At 37.1% G+C, this 16,545-nt stretch overlaps 1 protein-coding gene across 3 annotated transcripts in view; it reads right to left on the reverse strand.

The window, feature by feature from the left end:
• The window catches only part of LOC123316592 (ras guanine nucleotide exchange factor Q-like), a 141,792-nt gene that overhangs the window by 124,451 nt on the left and 796 nt on the right, over positions 1 to 16,545 (reverse strand). For 2 of the 3 annotated variants that reach the window (XM_044902745.1, XM_044902743.1), the window contains exon 2: positions 15,546 to 15,688. The exons of the other annotated variant lie outside the window; for it this stretch is intronic. In XM_044902745.1, the coding sequence (XP_044758680.1) occupies positions 15,546 to 15,621 (76 nt within the window). In that variant the 5' untranslated portion in view covers positions 15,622 to 15,688. The remainder of the gene's footprint in view (positions 1 to 15,545; positions 15,689 to 16,545) is intronic. 3 annotated transcript variants of the gene reach the window in all.

A 16,545-nucleotide genomic window follows, 5' to 3' on the forward strand; every position in this document is an offset into this window, starting at 1 on the left:
AACCATATATAATAAACACAATTAGCTGAGACGGGTGAAAGAATCGTGTAGCAATTATTCAACTAATTTTCTTGGAGAAATTATATAGCGCGTGCCAGGCCTCATCCTTAATTAGAGGTTATAATTACAATTTCAAATCACAATTATGAATAAAGCGTGTGCTGGAACCGTCTCGCCTAACCCTGTTCCAGGTCACAGAACACAGAGCGCATTTCGTATAAAACGAAGCTCATTACAAAATAACAGATTCTTTATTAACTGTACACGGGGCGTACGAAAAAAACGACCGGAAGTCATGGATTTGGAGGGTTGAAAATCAAATTTTAACTCTAAAGTGAAGGTATGGACAACTATTTCGGATTGGACTGTTAGAAACGTTTCTTGAATTAACATCAACTATTCGCTTTTCTACTGGATAATCTATTTCCAGTTACAGTGACTTTATACCCTTTGCATGGGGGGTATATAGTCACTGTATTTCGAGTAATCTTTTTAAGGCCAACTGTCCAGTTTTCGTTCTCGGCATCTTCTCGTTTCCGGGCATCTTCTCGTTCTCCGGCATCTTTTCGTTCCCGGGCATCTTCTTGTTCCCGGGCATCTTTTCGTTTTCCGGCATCTTCTCGTTCCCGGGCATCTTCTCGTTCTTGGGCATCTTTTCGTTCTTGGGCATCTTTTCGTTCTTGGGCATATTCTCATTCTCAGGCATCTTCTCGTTTCGGGCATCTTTTCTTTCTCGGGCATCTTTTGGTTCTCGTTACAGAAATTGGTTGTGCATGTGTATCATACCCATTTCTAGTTCTCGTTACCGGGCAATTGTTAGCTGATTTTAATCCGTAAAGGAGCGACAACTATCCAGAAAGGTCCTCGTACATTTTTCAAGTAATTTCGTGTATTATGAATGGGTAAAATGAAGACCGGAAGGTGGTCAACCTTGCGGAACACGGAGACCCACTTATGATGGCAACAAAGGTCTTAAATTAAGGTTTTTTATGTGATATACTGGTATAGAAAAACTGTAATATGCAGTCAAATCTTGTGGGTTCACTTGAGCAGGGGGAAATTAAGGCCTTTTTGTAGATGTCTTGTAGCTAACGTTCTGTGATATTGTATTTTTTTTTACGCCGTTGATTCCTTCAATACAGAGTATTCATTAAAAATATGGTTCGGAAACAAGGTGAAGGGTAATAAAGTTACGAAAGAATTCCGTTAATCTGACAAAAACCGTACAGGGTGACTGCTTAGCGTACAAAGTGCGGCCAAGTAAATATTGAACGGAAAGATTAGGTATGAATACATGTTTTCTGATGAGAAAAAGATCTACTGGATAAGTTTTCTTTCGATAAGAATGAATTCAATGTGAGATATTGAAGATTAAAAGTTGCAATTATGGAAAAACGCTATTTCGAAATTGAAAATCCAAACGAAAGGAGAGCTACATTTCCTGTCATATTCTTGACTACTGTTCAGACATTCTGAGTAAATCGATTATATTTGTTTTTCACAGTTTCTAGTTTTTTTTGGAGCCTATCTCTAAAGATCATAATGAAAACAAATCAAATATAGAAACTGCAATCTCATTTCGAGCAATCTATGTCACCTTCTATCCGTTTCAATCCTTCAGCTCTGACGTGCCCGCAATAGTTCAAGGAATGTGACCCGTTCATGGAAAAGCAAAAAGTGGCGAACTTGTCGACAGCATGACCAAGATGGTGTGCACCAGGTAATTATTGCTAAGGCAATACATAACAACAGTTCAAATCGATGTCCGGTCACTCTATCTTCTGTTACTCATTACTAAAGAAGAAGAAGAAAGGGGAACTCTTGATTGTTTGTGCTCGATGGCCGCTTCGATTTATCGTTTTTCAAAAAACTGTCCCAGGATGATGGTTACTTATGACTGTTTGTATGCCAGAACTTTTTGATTTGGTTTCTCTTCAAAAAACTGTTGAATTCGTGTGGTTGACACCCCACTCAGGGGTTAACTAACCCTAAAATGTCAGGAATGTCAGGTGTCATTTTTTATGGTTGACAACACAATTGGCGGTAAATTCAAATAGTGCGAAATGTTGGTGTACATTTTGTATCAAAGTGGTTTTTATATGTGCCCTTATAAACTCCAACCTGCTTTTCTAATGCATTCCCACGTAGAAAACAGTTCAGAGATAACAGCAAACGTTTCATTTCCGACAGTGTTAAATATAGGATTATAAAGCAATAAGCAATCCATAAATTGTTTCTGATAAGATACATATAAATTTTCTTGAAGTGAAACAGCCATCATATCAGATGCATCGTTTCTATAGGGAACAATTTACAATTCTGAAACGAACAAGAAACCAATTGAATAACCGTGGTTTTGTAGAAGATTAAAAAATCAACGCCTAAAGACTACACAGTCCTGGTACGTACGAACAACATCATAATCTCGTTCACGTACGTAGGAACAAGATCTTAACCACTTCCTTATTCCATTTATAAACTCTGTTCTACTTGAGCGAACATACTTCTTTCCACCGAATTTTTTGTGTTCGATTTTGAGTCGTACAAGAGATGAATTGTGTTCTCACGTCTCATTCTTTACTCCTCAAGTATAGAAGTTAGATTTATTAGGATCTCTTTGCTATCTTGTTCACAATGTTCAGAGTTGATCGAATCAGTGAGTGAATATCATGGAGAGAGAAATTGTTGTATTTTTGCAACCACCTCTCAATTTTATGATCGTAAATTTATTTTGTGTCAATTTTCTTCCAGACCAAAAAACCCAACCTCAACATTCGAATGATTCTCCCAAATTGAAATGTTTGAATAACACCATTTCAACACCAGCTTGTAACGGAAACAATACGTTGTGTCAAACTGCTTATTAACAATATTTTCTGTTCTGAATTCACGCATTCCTTCGAACCATATCAGGACCTGATTTCTATATAATTAACTTCCACGGTAGGAGTTGCTGAACCATGTAACCAAGTTATTATAAGCTCATAACTGTAATAATTGCAACGATTCAAAACAAACAGCCATGGTGTTGGACAGTTACAAGTCGAAGAATAGACATCGGCTCACACTTGTGCCAGTTTTTACCCGAGAATTCACTCGCGGTGATAATTCTATCGTATTTCCGTTGAGCTCTAGGGGAAACTAACTAATGGCAGTTTTCACTCTATATTACGACACAGTTTCCACCTGAAACTACAAGTAGAAGGACGCATGCAACAATTCCTCATAAGTCATCAAATGCGAGACTATGGTTCCTGTCATTTCAATAAGAAAAAATGCTACAGTTCCCCCACTTACAAACCAAACCAAATCATCTTTGCTCCGTCTACTCATGAAGATAACCCCTGCTAATATCAAAAATTTAATAAGCTAATCAACTGGTGCATTCCATAAATTAGTTCTGATCACCAATTACGCAAAAGGAGCAAGATTCTTGCTCGTATTTAATAGTTACGATCTAGCATACCACAATATATGCAACTATTCAAGATTGCAGTCTTCTGTATGCCCATCTCATATATTTCTTAATTATACATGCTGTATAATAAATTCACCACTACACATTTTGTGCGGACAGTAAATTTAAAATTTTTGCGATCTAGCTTGGAGAATTTCATGTTTATTGATATGATAAGCGTTGAGAATTGAGCTCTAAATATAACTCGCTCTACTGTAGATGGTTATGGTCCAGAATGGGCAGCAAATTGCACTGGGTAGCGTGTAATAAGTCTGAACGTTCCATCTCATCCAAGTTTTGAAAGAATATTCACTATTCATCTGTTATTCACAATAATATTCTGACGAATGATATGATAATGAACTCATTAGTATATCCGATAGGTTAGTGAATAGTTTTCCCTATTTTTCGACCCCATTTGGAAAATTTTCCTCCTATAAATATGAAACAATGGCAAAGGCTGCATAATAAGATGGATATACAAGAAATTCACAGAAAATTTCAAGCTGAAATTGACGAAACAGCAATATGCAAGAAGAGGAACTTGAGGTGTTGAGGTAGAGGTTGGAAAATTGAATGACTTCAAGTTTCAGGAACTGCACCAACACTTGAACACACTGTAGAAGTTTGCATTCACTCTAGGATGATGTTACAGTATCAAAAACCATAGAAATTGTTCGAACTGTTTCGAGCAAGGGATAAGACACCCCTGAAATGACCTATTTGCTACTCTGTTTGAAAATCAGGATGTTCTATTACTGTCTTAGGGTATGGAGTGCATTGAATTTGTTTTGAAGATTCTAGAAAACCAAAAAGTTGATGATTCAATAATGTATTGAATTCCAGAGAGCTTTTCGAAGTCAACTCGAAAATGAAGAGTGGAAAAACAAACAAAAAATATTTTCTCCTAAATAGGACCAGATATTTGAAATTTGGTTTGAAAATATAGGTTTTCAAACACGTTGAATCTATTGCGAGCAATTTCAAAAGCCTATCTCCCTTCGTTTAGATTTTCATCTTGGAAATGGCATTTCTCAAAAATTGCAAATTTCAGTTGGGAATTCGTGAAGACCTAACGGTTCTGCCGAAATGGGTGAAATTCTCAGATTTATTACTTGAGGAGTTGGTCTTTCAGAATATGTATCACATTTAGATCTACGATAGTTTTTCTGGCAGAAGAACTACTCGCAAGTTGACCATTGAAAAATTCCCAAAAAGAATTGGGGTCACTTGAAACTTTCTTAAGACCGAACGGTTGTGCCGAAATGGATGAAATTCTCAGATTTATTACTAGAAGAGTTACTCTTTCAGAATATGTATCACATTTAGATCTGCGATAATTTTCTTGGAAGAAAAACTACTGGAAAGCTGACCATCGGAAAATCCTGAAAAGATGGGTTCAGTTAACTATTCGTCAAGACCGAACGGTTGCGCCGAGATGGATGAAATTCTCAGATATATTACTAGAAGAGTTGCTCTTTTAGAATATGTATACGTTTTCACCTACGGTTACTTTTATCGAGAGATAAACGGCTCGAAAGCTGACCTTCGAAAAATCCTGAAAAAGATGGGTTCAGTTAAAAATTCATCAAGACCAAACAGTTCCACCTAGATGGATGAAATTCTCAGATTCATTACTAGAAGAGTTGCTCTTTCAGAATATATATCACGTTTACATCTACGGTTACTTTTATTGAGAGATAAACGTCTCGAAAGCTGACCTTCGAAAAATCCTTTTAACTGGTTCAGTTAAAAATTCGTCAAGACCGAACGGTTGCGCCGAGATGGATGAAATTTTCAGATTTATTACTAGAAGAGTTGCTTTTTCAGAATATGTATCACATTTCCATCTACGGTTCCTTTTATTAAGAGATAAACGAGTCGAAAGCCGACCTTCGAAAAATCCTGAAAATGATGGGGTCAGATGATACTTCCTGAAAACAGGAAAGTTCTGCCGAGATGGATGAAATTCTCAGACTTATCACTAGAAGAGTTGCTCTTTCAGAATATGTACTACATTTAGATCTATCATAGTTTTTCTAGGAGATACGCGACTCGAAGCTTATTCAATGCTTTGGGACGGTCAAAGCAAGGACTAGCTGATGGAAATCTTTTGTAGAGCAGAATAAACACTAGATACATTCGGAAACTGTGGTACTACACCCGACCATCCACAACACAGGAAAGCAGAAGAAGATCTGAAGCGTTCTGAGTGTATATGCTTCCTTTTGTACCTTTCTATCAAGTCTGATAGCCTACAACACAGATTCTCGAGGGTCTAGAGCGATCTTGTCACCTCGACAGTATAAAAACTCATCAGAAATGCAATATCGGGTTCATTTTCATAATCTGGTCGATTTTCAATGGAACTGCCACTGGTAACAATAGACCTTGAGAGGGGTGGGGGAAAAACGCGAGGCATCTGCGACGAATAAATCAAGAACAGGTAGGCGGTGCCTTTGAGCGTTCGCTTTTCGCTGGTCAACGTAGTACCGACCGTGGTACCGGTGGTACCTCTTCACTGCCAGGAACAATAACACCGCCACCGTGCACCGGTCACGCTAAGTTAAGACCACAATAACTCATCTTTGCTTAAATATGTATTAGTAGCAGCTATAATAGAAGTACCGAAGTACCAACGAGCACATGGGCAATGAGGAGAACGAGTTTCTCGACTCGCATCGTTTTGTTTCTTTAACGCGGAAAATATTATGCACATGGGAAAACTGGATGCTGGTCTTTCATGACAGATTCTTAAGGCTGGATTATCTACGGATCTCATATTGATAAAGTTCGCATGCTTACAAATGAAATCTCGAAAAAATCAGATTTACGATGGTGCTTTCGCGAATTTATCGCCTACTGGGATACGTCAGATGGGAAGATTGGAATGTTGGTACTTATACAGGGTTGGGGTTTTCCGAGCCTAAGAATAATTACTTAATGCAAATAAACTGAAGTTTATGCCACTGCTGTTTCACGAATATCTTTGAAAACCTATGGTATGGGGAGTCGGGGAGAGATTGAACCCTTTTCACTCTGAAGCCACTTAAGTTGTGTATCTGTAAATGGTAGAAACTCATTTTTTTGCGTGAAGATATCATGCCCAAATAGGTAACGATAGATAATGGTTGTGTGATGGTGGGATGAACATCGAAACACCGAAATTTGGCTCATGTCTCCCTAACCCATGGGAGAGTTGAACAGGGGGCGAGAGAGACTTGACCATAAGTTTGTTCATCAGGAAAAACATTGAAAATCATCAGATGTATCAGCGTATGAAATACATATTTTCTATTTCAGAGTCACTCTCCCTTATTTTCGAGATGTTTTTTACTCTTTTGAAAATTTCTATATTTTTTTATATTTATTTCCATTATTCAATTTTCCTTTTTTGAAGCAAACTATTATCGAAGTGCGGGAAACTTGTACCACTGATTATGTCTCCCGACCATAGCATGGGTCAAGTCCCCCGCACACCCTTTTAGTCTATTCAACAGATGTTTTCTTGAAACTTTCACAACTATTATTGAAAAGTCTCATTGTTTGTAGAACAATATAAATCAATGAAAGCAATAAAACTAAATAACAACACGTACCTATTGAACTTTTCAGACAGTGTAACAAACAATAATTATTCAATGCCTACTTCCTAACAACAAAATCACGTTCAACCCTCTCACTCCCGAACTGTTCTGATGGCGGCCAAAATAGAGCCACCACTAGTTGTGCCTTTTGTATTGTTACGAGTATATCGCAAACTATATAAAACAATACAGGTAGCGCGAAATTTGAATTGAAATATTTGAGGTGGTTCAAGTCTCCCACCTGAGCAAGGACTTTGGTCGACTTTGGTCCACTCAACGTACCAACAATTCTTGATTTACGAAAGAAAAAACTCACGCAATAATAACTCTAGAGCCTTTTCGGGAATCCTTATAAATCTTCAATTATCTACTTGACACCAATGTTTATGGTTTTTAGATAGGGCAGGAAGCCGTGCTAGATCATGCGGCTTTTATCGCCAGGCAAACGTCTTATTTCTAACATTTCGGGTTCCTCCTTTATCTACCATCTACTAACCTGGCCGTTGCTCGAACGTCAGAAATAAACATTTCAAAAATGATGTATCGAAGCATACATTCGGAATAATTTTTTTCTACTGTACGCCGTGGATTTTAATGAGAATAGGATGAGAAACACGGTCAAGAAATGCCTGGTATGTAACTGGTATTTTCCGAGAGTAAAAAGATTTTGGTCCATCATCTCTCATTATTGTTTCTGTAGATTGTCAAAAATACTGAGTTTGAATGCCATTGTCTATTTCATTAGGTACTGATCAATTTACTCAGGCGATTTGTTGTGAAATTCCTGTATACTTCATTCACTTTTATTTTAGCACTCGGTTGGCCATGGAAATTTGACACATTTCACTCTGTATAGTACGAAAATGTGGGGTTATGACGCTTGTCAAAACATTTTTGGGTTTTAAATCAACGCAATGTTGCCCGTTCTAGGTAAAAGTTTCTGTTATTACGTATTTTATCACAATGTCGAATCTCTTCGGAAAATATGTGACGAACATAATTGAAGTTATACAAACTGATTGAAGGCATACCAAATCCAGTTATTTGCATGGAAAATACAAGAGATCGGTATAATATTATAATATGCACTAGCTTGAGGAGAGTTAATGTTCGATATCTTCTTTGGCTAAAGTTTGAATTCGTTAAATCAGTTGTAGATTTCAAAAATATTAACCCGAAGATGAAATGCATATGTTGCAGTGGTTAGGAATGGGTATCTCCCGAAGGAAGAAACAGATAATTACAAGAATGTTAAATCCTTCAACAAAAATCATCTTGCATCAATATAAGTAAAATGAATCAAAGGAAGTTTCAATCAAGATAAACTTCACCTTTGAACAAAAATTTCACATGAATAAACAATTAGCAGGACAACTGGCGCGTATTTGTGACTGTTCATCTTAATGCATTGATATAATAATAATAATTAGGTATTTATTGGTACCTTAGGACATTTACAATGTATAGGACAAGTCAAATGAAAAACGAAACTTATCTTTTATTTTCTAAACGGGAAAAACAAAATCTAATCAGTGCATACACCATGTTTTTAGACATCTTAGTGCCAATCTTACTACGTTCTAGTTACAAAAACTTGAGAAAACTATTTCATGGCCAACCGACTGCTAAAATAAATGTGAATGCAGTATAGTTGTCAATTAAAACTTGCTTGTTGAATTCAAAACAACTGCAGTTCCAGTAATTCGAAAAAAGCATCAAGTCAATGACACTTTAGAACTGATTGATTTTTTCGAAGTGTGATACCATCCTTCATCTTTCACCAATTACTTTTATGCCTAGGCCTGATTTAAATACGTGTAAAATCTTTTATCTGATTCTGAGACCAGTAGTGTAATCCATATTTACTTAATTTGGTCAAATCGAACAATACCATACCACTAATACCAGACATTTTATCATTGGATTCGACTGAGTAACTATGACTTTGTCCTCTTCAGGAATGTTGAAGATAGAGAGTACAATCTCCCATCTCACACCTGTCAAATTAATACTGCACACCTCCTATTATCAAAAAAAGTATTATCGCATTCCTTACGTCCAAGCTAAGGTCAAGCATACCGCCATATTGTATTTACACCTATTGATCCTGACAGCCATTAACTGTAAAATCCTTCCTTGTTGCATTATATTCGGAGCCCGCAAAGAATAGGTACTTCATAACTAAAAATAATTGCTGGATTAGCATACGTTAGTCCTTTCGGCTCGGCGGACACAAAAGACTGAAGACAGGAGGCAGTATGGACTCCACAATGCGTCCAGTTGTAGGAACAAAAGGCCCAAGTAGCGGCCCATTCAAGAAACAATGAGATGTGGTTCTGGACATGTGACTCGTTAGCTTCGCCAAATATATAGAGACTTTGTATGGGCGGAATGCCGGTGAGAATGTGGGGAATCGGTGTTATAGAAGTGTTGCATGAGGTATAATATGGTGTTAAATCTACAGGGTGCAACTTTGAACGTTCCTTCCGCCTTGATTTTGCAAGTGTTTTCAAATTTAATAACAGAGCGCCAGCATAAACACACTCTGTAGCGTGTATTTCAAAGCTTACATTCAACCAAACGTTCAATTTACTTTTATTCAACATGCTGAAAAGTATTTATTCTCTTAATCTGACAATTTAATGTGTGGATGGCGCCAAACTTGCAGAAAAAAGTCACGTGTACACTCTCGAGCGCGATGGCTTTTTAATTTTGAAGTTTATGATTCAAGCATAACGGAAAAAATATAATCTGACAGTTTCAGCAAGCCGAAACAATAAAAATTGGCCATAGAGGTCACAAAAATACGTTTTTTTGAATTATCTCCTCTCCTGGGCTTTAAATTGTTTTCGCATTCATCATAAAAGTTACAGAGCATAAAATTTTCTACAAATTTTGTCCGAAGCTATTTTTTCTACGTTCGAAAGTTTTTGAGATATATGGCGATGAATGTACATTAGACTGATAGGTTTCTACATTGACCTTGGCCTTTCGCATGTGTGGCTGAGCTCTTCGCCTTTATCGCTCTCTAACTCGAAAACGATTAAGAGTATGTAAAATTGCTTTAAGCAAAAGTTGTATAGAATTTTATTACCTACAAGTTTCATGATAAACACAGAAACGATTAGAGGTACAGGAAGGGAGATATTTTCAAAAAATTACTTGTTATCATCTTCAAACTGTCTGATTAAGAAAATCCCACCTGATTAGAGTCTGATTAATGGGTCAACACGTCTGCAACACCTAGATTAACCATCTGTATGAAAATCTGACACGCTCGAGTATGTACAAGTAACGATTTTTTTTGCATTTTCAAAGGATCACTGTGACCTTGCGTCACGTCCGAATTGTGAGTCTCTTGAAAAGTAGCCTCCTTTGGGTCCAATTAACATATCTTCTTAAAATCTGCCACTCTCAAAAAAAATTTTTGTCACCATTTTCAACTCTTCCGTACGGCCAGCAATTTTCAAAATACTGAAATGCTGATAAGTGATTTAATACTTGGCATTTCCACCCCTTGCGTTAATTACAGCTCGGCAACGACGGTTCATACTCAAAATGAATGATCTTAAAATGTTCTGATCTAATCCTTCCCAGATTTCTCCGAGTTGGATTCCTAAGTCATTAAGAGTAGCTGGATGATTTTCTGAACTTCTCAGCCTTCTATTGAGGTTGTCCCAAACCTGCTCAATCGGATTGAGATCTGTACTTCTTGCTGGCCATTCCATTCGAGAGACTTCAACCTCTTCCAGGTACTCTTGAACGATGCGCTTACGATAGGGTCTGGCATTATCGTCCATAAAAATTAAATTTTCACCAATGTATGGGGCAAATGGCACTACATACTCTTCAAGAATGTTCCTGATATACTTATCAGCATTCATAGCTCCATTATCAACGACCACTAGGTCTGTGCGAGCAGTCAATCACCCCATACTATAATCGATCCTCCCCTGAAACCAGTAGTATTCAGGAAATTACACTGAGCATATCTTTCATGTGGACGTCTGTATACAAGGGAGCGTCGATCACAATGGTAGAGGCAGAATCTAGACTCATCTGTGAAGAGAACTCTTTCCCAATTGGCCTCTTCCCAATGGATATGCTCTCTCGCAAAATCCAAACGCCCCCTTCGATGGGCTGGGGTAAGAGATGGGCCTCTTGCCGCGACATCAGGCCTCAAATCATATTCTCTGAGGCGATTTCTTATTGTCTGAGTGCTAATTTGCACCTCATGAGTTTGCTCAAGCTGAATTTGAAGGAGGCGAGCGGTTGCAAACCGTTGTCTCAACGAAGAAACTCTCAAGTAACGTTCTTGAATGGCAGTTGTTACACGTGGTCTACCCTGTCCTGGTCTTCGGACATTCATACCTGTCTCCCTGAATCGCTGCAACATTCTGGACACACTTGTATGGGAAACTCCAAACCTTTCTGCAATTCTTGTGTATGTCCACCCATCTTCTCGCAAAACTACCGCTTGGGCACATTCCTCTTGGGTCATATTGCGTGTTTCGCGTTGCATAGCGATCGAGTGTAGAAAATCGAACGAAAGAAAAACTATTGATCACTAGAATTGATCGAGAACAACTGATTTTAGAATGGAGCCAATGCATTCAAAATCTGATAATATCATCTTTTTTATTCCTGCTGGGAAAAAACATCTGTATTGAAGAAAACCGTTGAAAGTGGATAACATATGCATGCATAATTCTGATAAAAATAATTATCATTGAGAACACCTTCAGTTGTAGAATAAATTTGAGATTTCCATAATGTGCTTTAATTTTATTGCGCAGTGTATTAAGGAAGCTATTCAAGGAGGAGATACCTGATAAAATACAACAAAATGTATGAAAGAAACGGAGTCTTTTAAAATATCAGCATACAGGTTCATTCATAACCATTGGGACCATTCGAATCAAAATATGACGATGAGATAAAGTAAGACTCAATGAAATATTGCTGTGGAGAAAGATCAAAGTTTCGTTATTTCAAATGCAAATGGGGCACCCTATTTATTATAACTTTTTTCGCTTCTATAACCCCATCTGGGTATTTTTGTCTAGTACTTCCCTCTATATGTCTTGTGGACTAGCTTTACCGAATCGATAAAAATCCACACCTTTGATGCGTCCATTTTTCAATTCCACCAGCTCGTTATAAAGCTCAATAATCACCATATTATAATGATCACCTTCCTTCCCCGTGAGATATGCCCCTAAGAGATCGGAAACGACAAAGCTGGACGGGGGGAAAAAAACAGAAATTTCATTAACGCCGTCCTGTAGGCCTCTTCGAAGCTGATGCAGAGATGAAAGACGCGGGGCCAAACTCATTACCAGAAATGATTCGGCAGTTTGGCCGCAGGTAGCTCCTTGGATAGCGACCTCTTATGACTTCTTGCGGCAGCAATTCCTTTCAACTCCGACGGTAATTATGATGACCAACTGTTGTGATTGCCGTACGATGAATCTGTATTCGAATGCAGCGACCGTGGACATTGAAAAGGCCTTTTGATCGTGACTCCTGCACGCTCAAATGAAATTCTAATTGTGGAGCTTCTTCAGTGGATCTTATATTGATGAATTGTGTGAAGGGTCAGCTGGTACAGGATTTTATTCTGGAGGCATTCGAGATAATGATCTGTAGAAGATACTGCGTTGGCATACAGAAATAAAATACTTAATTATATTGAACTAAGAACTCCCAGTAAAACTCTGATTTTAATAATCATATTTCAATCTCGGCATTATCCGTAGTATTCTTACTTTCAATTCTTCTATATCTTCTGGCTATGTTTTAAGCTCAACGAACTTCAAATATCCCCAGAGGAAAAAATCTGAAGGTGTCGAGTCTGGGGATCGTGGAGGCCATCCAATTGGCCCTCTTGAGAATGATGGAAGTAATAAGGTTGAACTCCAACTAGTTGAATGTTAATGAGGTCTTCTTGTAGAAGCATAAGGATATGGAAATATGTTTTTAAATTAAGGGAGACGATGATTGACAGATCATAGAGATGGATTGGTAAAAGAGGGCCGATTGAATGACCACCACGATCCCCTGACTTGACACCTTTAAATTTTTTTCTCTAGGGACATTCAAAGTCGGTTGAATATAAAACACACCCCTCAGATTTAGAACAGTTGTAAGTAAGAAGATGCACATCAACACCATGTCGAGAAATTCAAGTTGAAGTGTTCCAAAAAACGTCAAAGCCCAATTTGAAAATAGGTTATATTTTGGTCTGCAACATGAGGGACAAAATTTTGAAAATCGTTAATAGTGAAAAATTTCTCATTATTCTCATGTTTCATTGCAATTCCTGCTATCCAAACTTTTCAATATTTTTATTTTTATTTTTCGGAAATACTATACAAGGTGAGTCTTTGACGCGTACACATATTTTAACAGAGGATACTTGAGGTCAAAAGAAAGACAAGAAAGACTTTTTTCACCATTTTTTTCGAATCGGCTTTTAAAAAAGCATTGAAAAAAATTATTTTTAGTTCCATTTCACAAACGGTTTCATCGAATGAAATGAATTTCGTAATATAGTTTTTCATTTAACTGATAAATCTTTTTCGAACACAAGATATCACCCACGTCTTCCAGTTTTCTGATTATGACTATTACGTACCATAAAAATACCGAAAAAAGAGCCCAACTCTTGAAACTAAGTTGGACGATAATAATAATTATCTGAACGTTTTGTGAAATGAAAGAATTCTTCATATTGTGTTCAAAAATTGAAAAGTATCTGTGAAATTTGAAAAATAGGGTACTTTGACTGAATGCAACTCTTTTTAAGATCCACAGATGTGTGGTGTCACAGATTTAGGTAGTTATTCTGAAGGTAATTTTGTTTTTCCAGGGGTGGCACAGTTCATTATGAAAACTTGAAATTGGTAAAGGAAAAAAGTGTTTCTTTTGTCTACTGTTAAAAGATTTGTACGAGTCAAAGACTCACCATGTATAACATAAAACGTTCAGTTCATGGCATTTTTGAAAAGGCAAACAAATTACCTTTAAAAAAAGGTGTTAGTGACTCAATCCCTCTAACCATTCAAGATTATAGGGGTTGTTGTCATCACACTACAGGGTTCGCACAAAGTGATTGGAATCAACCGTATACGGGTGTTCCCCTACGATCTAAAGTTTACCTCTTTTTGCATTTTTTCTGGTTTTGCATGGGGGACGAAACATACAGGCTGGTACTTTTCAAATTGACACACTGTTTGTCAACTCTCTTTGATGACGCAGCACAGCAAACTTCGGAGGAAAAAGACCTCAAAATATCCCAGTCATATGAGATTACGTGAGAGAGATGTCTATGTCTATATTTTATATGTATGAAACCTGCCTTCCTGTCAGGAGTGAGTTAGTAATCTCCTGTCACAAGTGTCTAGTTCTAGTGTAATGTCAAGTGTAACATGTCATGTCACTCATCTGTGCTGCTACAATAATATGCATTGAGAAAATCATAAAAATCAGACCGTTCTCCTCCAAAAATAAAATCTAATGCGTTATATTAACATCAAGACGTGAGTAACAAGGCATGTCATCCCTTCGCTAAGTCACCGGAAGTCGGCGTATGCATCCATTATGGACTCGAGCCCAAGGACCATGAATGGGACTCGGAGAAGTGGAAGAATGGATGAGCACGCGAACTGACAGGAAGTGGGAACAGCGTCTGACCGGAACCGTGCACTATGATCTTGCCATGAATCTTGTTATGACGTTATGACGGCGTGCGTCTTCTTTTGGTGGTCGGTGATTAACTTTTCCTCGTTTATAATTATGGTTAATTCGACAGGAAGTCTCTCGACATGGTCAGTTGGTTACGTATGTCTCAACGAAGAAGAACGAGTGGAAGAGGTGTTATTGGGAATTAGGAAAAAGTGATACATTTCTTATGATGACCCTTTAGATTAGAAAAGAGCACGAATAGAAAAGCGATGCAAATTTTCAAATTTCACACAACGGTTCATTACATTCAAAATAATCGAAATGATTTTCGAACATTTAGCTATGTCAGCCTAAGAATATGTACACTATACACTAGTACCACTAAAATACTCCATTCAATTGTTCGTATTTCTTGTGCCAGATGGTAAAGATTATAATTTTCAATTTCGCATCCACCATATATTCAAAATTTAAATGAGTCTTGGAATGGAATATTGTTATATTGGTAACATTATTCAGCTTGAATTTAAACCATACTGAAATGCCTAGTGAATTCTTTGGTTAAGTTCGTAAAAAATCGCGATTTTACTAACGCATAATCAATTTTTGGAAGAACTAAATTAAAAACTGATTCAAAGTTGAGTATATTCATGTACGAAACAATAATTATTGAAGGAAAATATAAACCCTGTGACGATCTATTTTGTGTACTTGTTTCGTTATATTATGAGTTGCTAATTACTCGAATAAACGTGAAAAACAGATCAAATATCCTCATAATATTTGTTTTGAATCTTAATATGTGTTGTACTCACTTTCTTCGGAAGCTTTCTTCACTGTCAAGTTCTGGATGATGATGGATAAGGGTTTCTTCATTGGTGAATCACACATTGTTCATTTCGCCCCAACTCTTAAGAAAAAACCACAAACCCTTTCACAACACCCACGGCACACGGTCCTGGAAAATGTTTCACGAAACTCAGTCCCACGACTATTGCTAAGGTAAAAAACAACAAAACGAAAATCTTTCAAACCAGAGCTTTCATCAGAGTCGCCTTCAATTGATATGATGCACGCATACTTTGAATTAAAATTAGAGACAGGTTAAAGTTTGTGTCATGACCTGGTCTGACCCGTTTGATCTAAAAACGTCGGGTCTAAAATAAGCCGACAGCTTATTGAAATAAATAAAGCATAAAGATTTCAATCTGATTTTCCAGAAATAGCATATCGTTGTCTTGGACACGATATATGGCGAGAAAATTGATGGATTGGTCGATTATCTTTCAGGGTTCGGACCCAAAATCCATTGAAATTCTGCTTTTGTATAGTTATACTAAAATAAATCCAAAAAAAATCTATTCAGTATATTCATATCTCAAAATAATGTTACCACCGATAAGTTCCGAACTTCAGCTTATTGAATTGTATTTTACCATTCAGTATTATTCTTTGAATACACAAATATTTTACGTATACTGTTCACTGGATCAGTCAAAAGACTGACAAACTAAATTGTGGCATATTGTAAATGGATAAGTGTAACTGATATTGAAAATTGAGAAAAAATCAACAGTTACTACGCCACTGGTAAACTAAATGTAAATTTCTGATTATCACAAATATTTTCTAGTTGTCCCTAACAGAGTTTTGAAGGAAATCTTCAACACCCTGCATCTCTGAAAGGATTACCTAATTATAATTCATACTTCGATACACAAAATGAAGAAAACAATTCTTCGTTGGCTTTTACTCTGACTCACCCTTAGATGTAAGGGCAAATAACTCAAAGTTGACTTATCTTATGTGCTACTT

The sequence above is a fragment of the Coccinella septempunctata genome, chromosome 7 (genome assembly GCF_907165205.1).
Source record: "Coccinella septempunctata chromosome 7, icCocSept1.1, whole genome shotgun sequence".
Lineage (NCBI taxonomy): Eukaryota > Metazoa > Arthropoda > Insecta > Coleoptera > Coccinellidae > Coccinella > Coccinella septempunctata.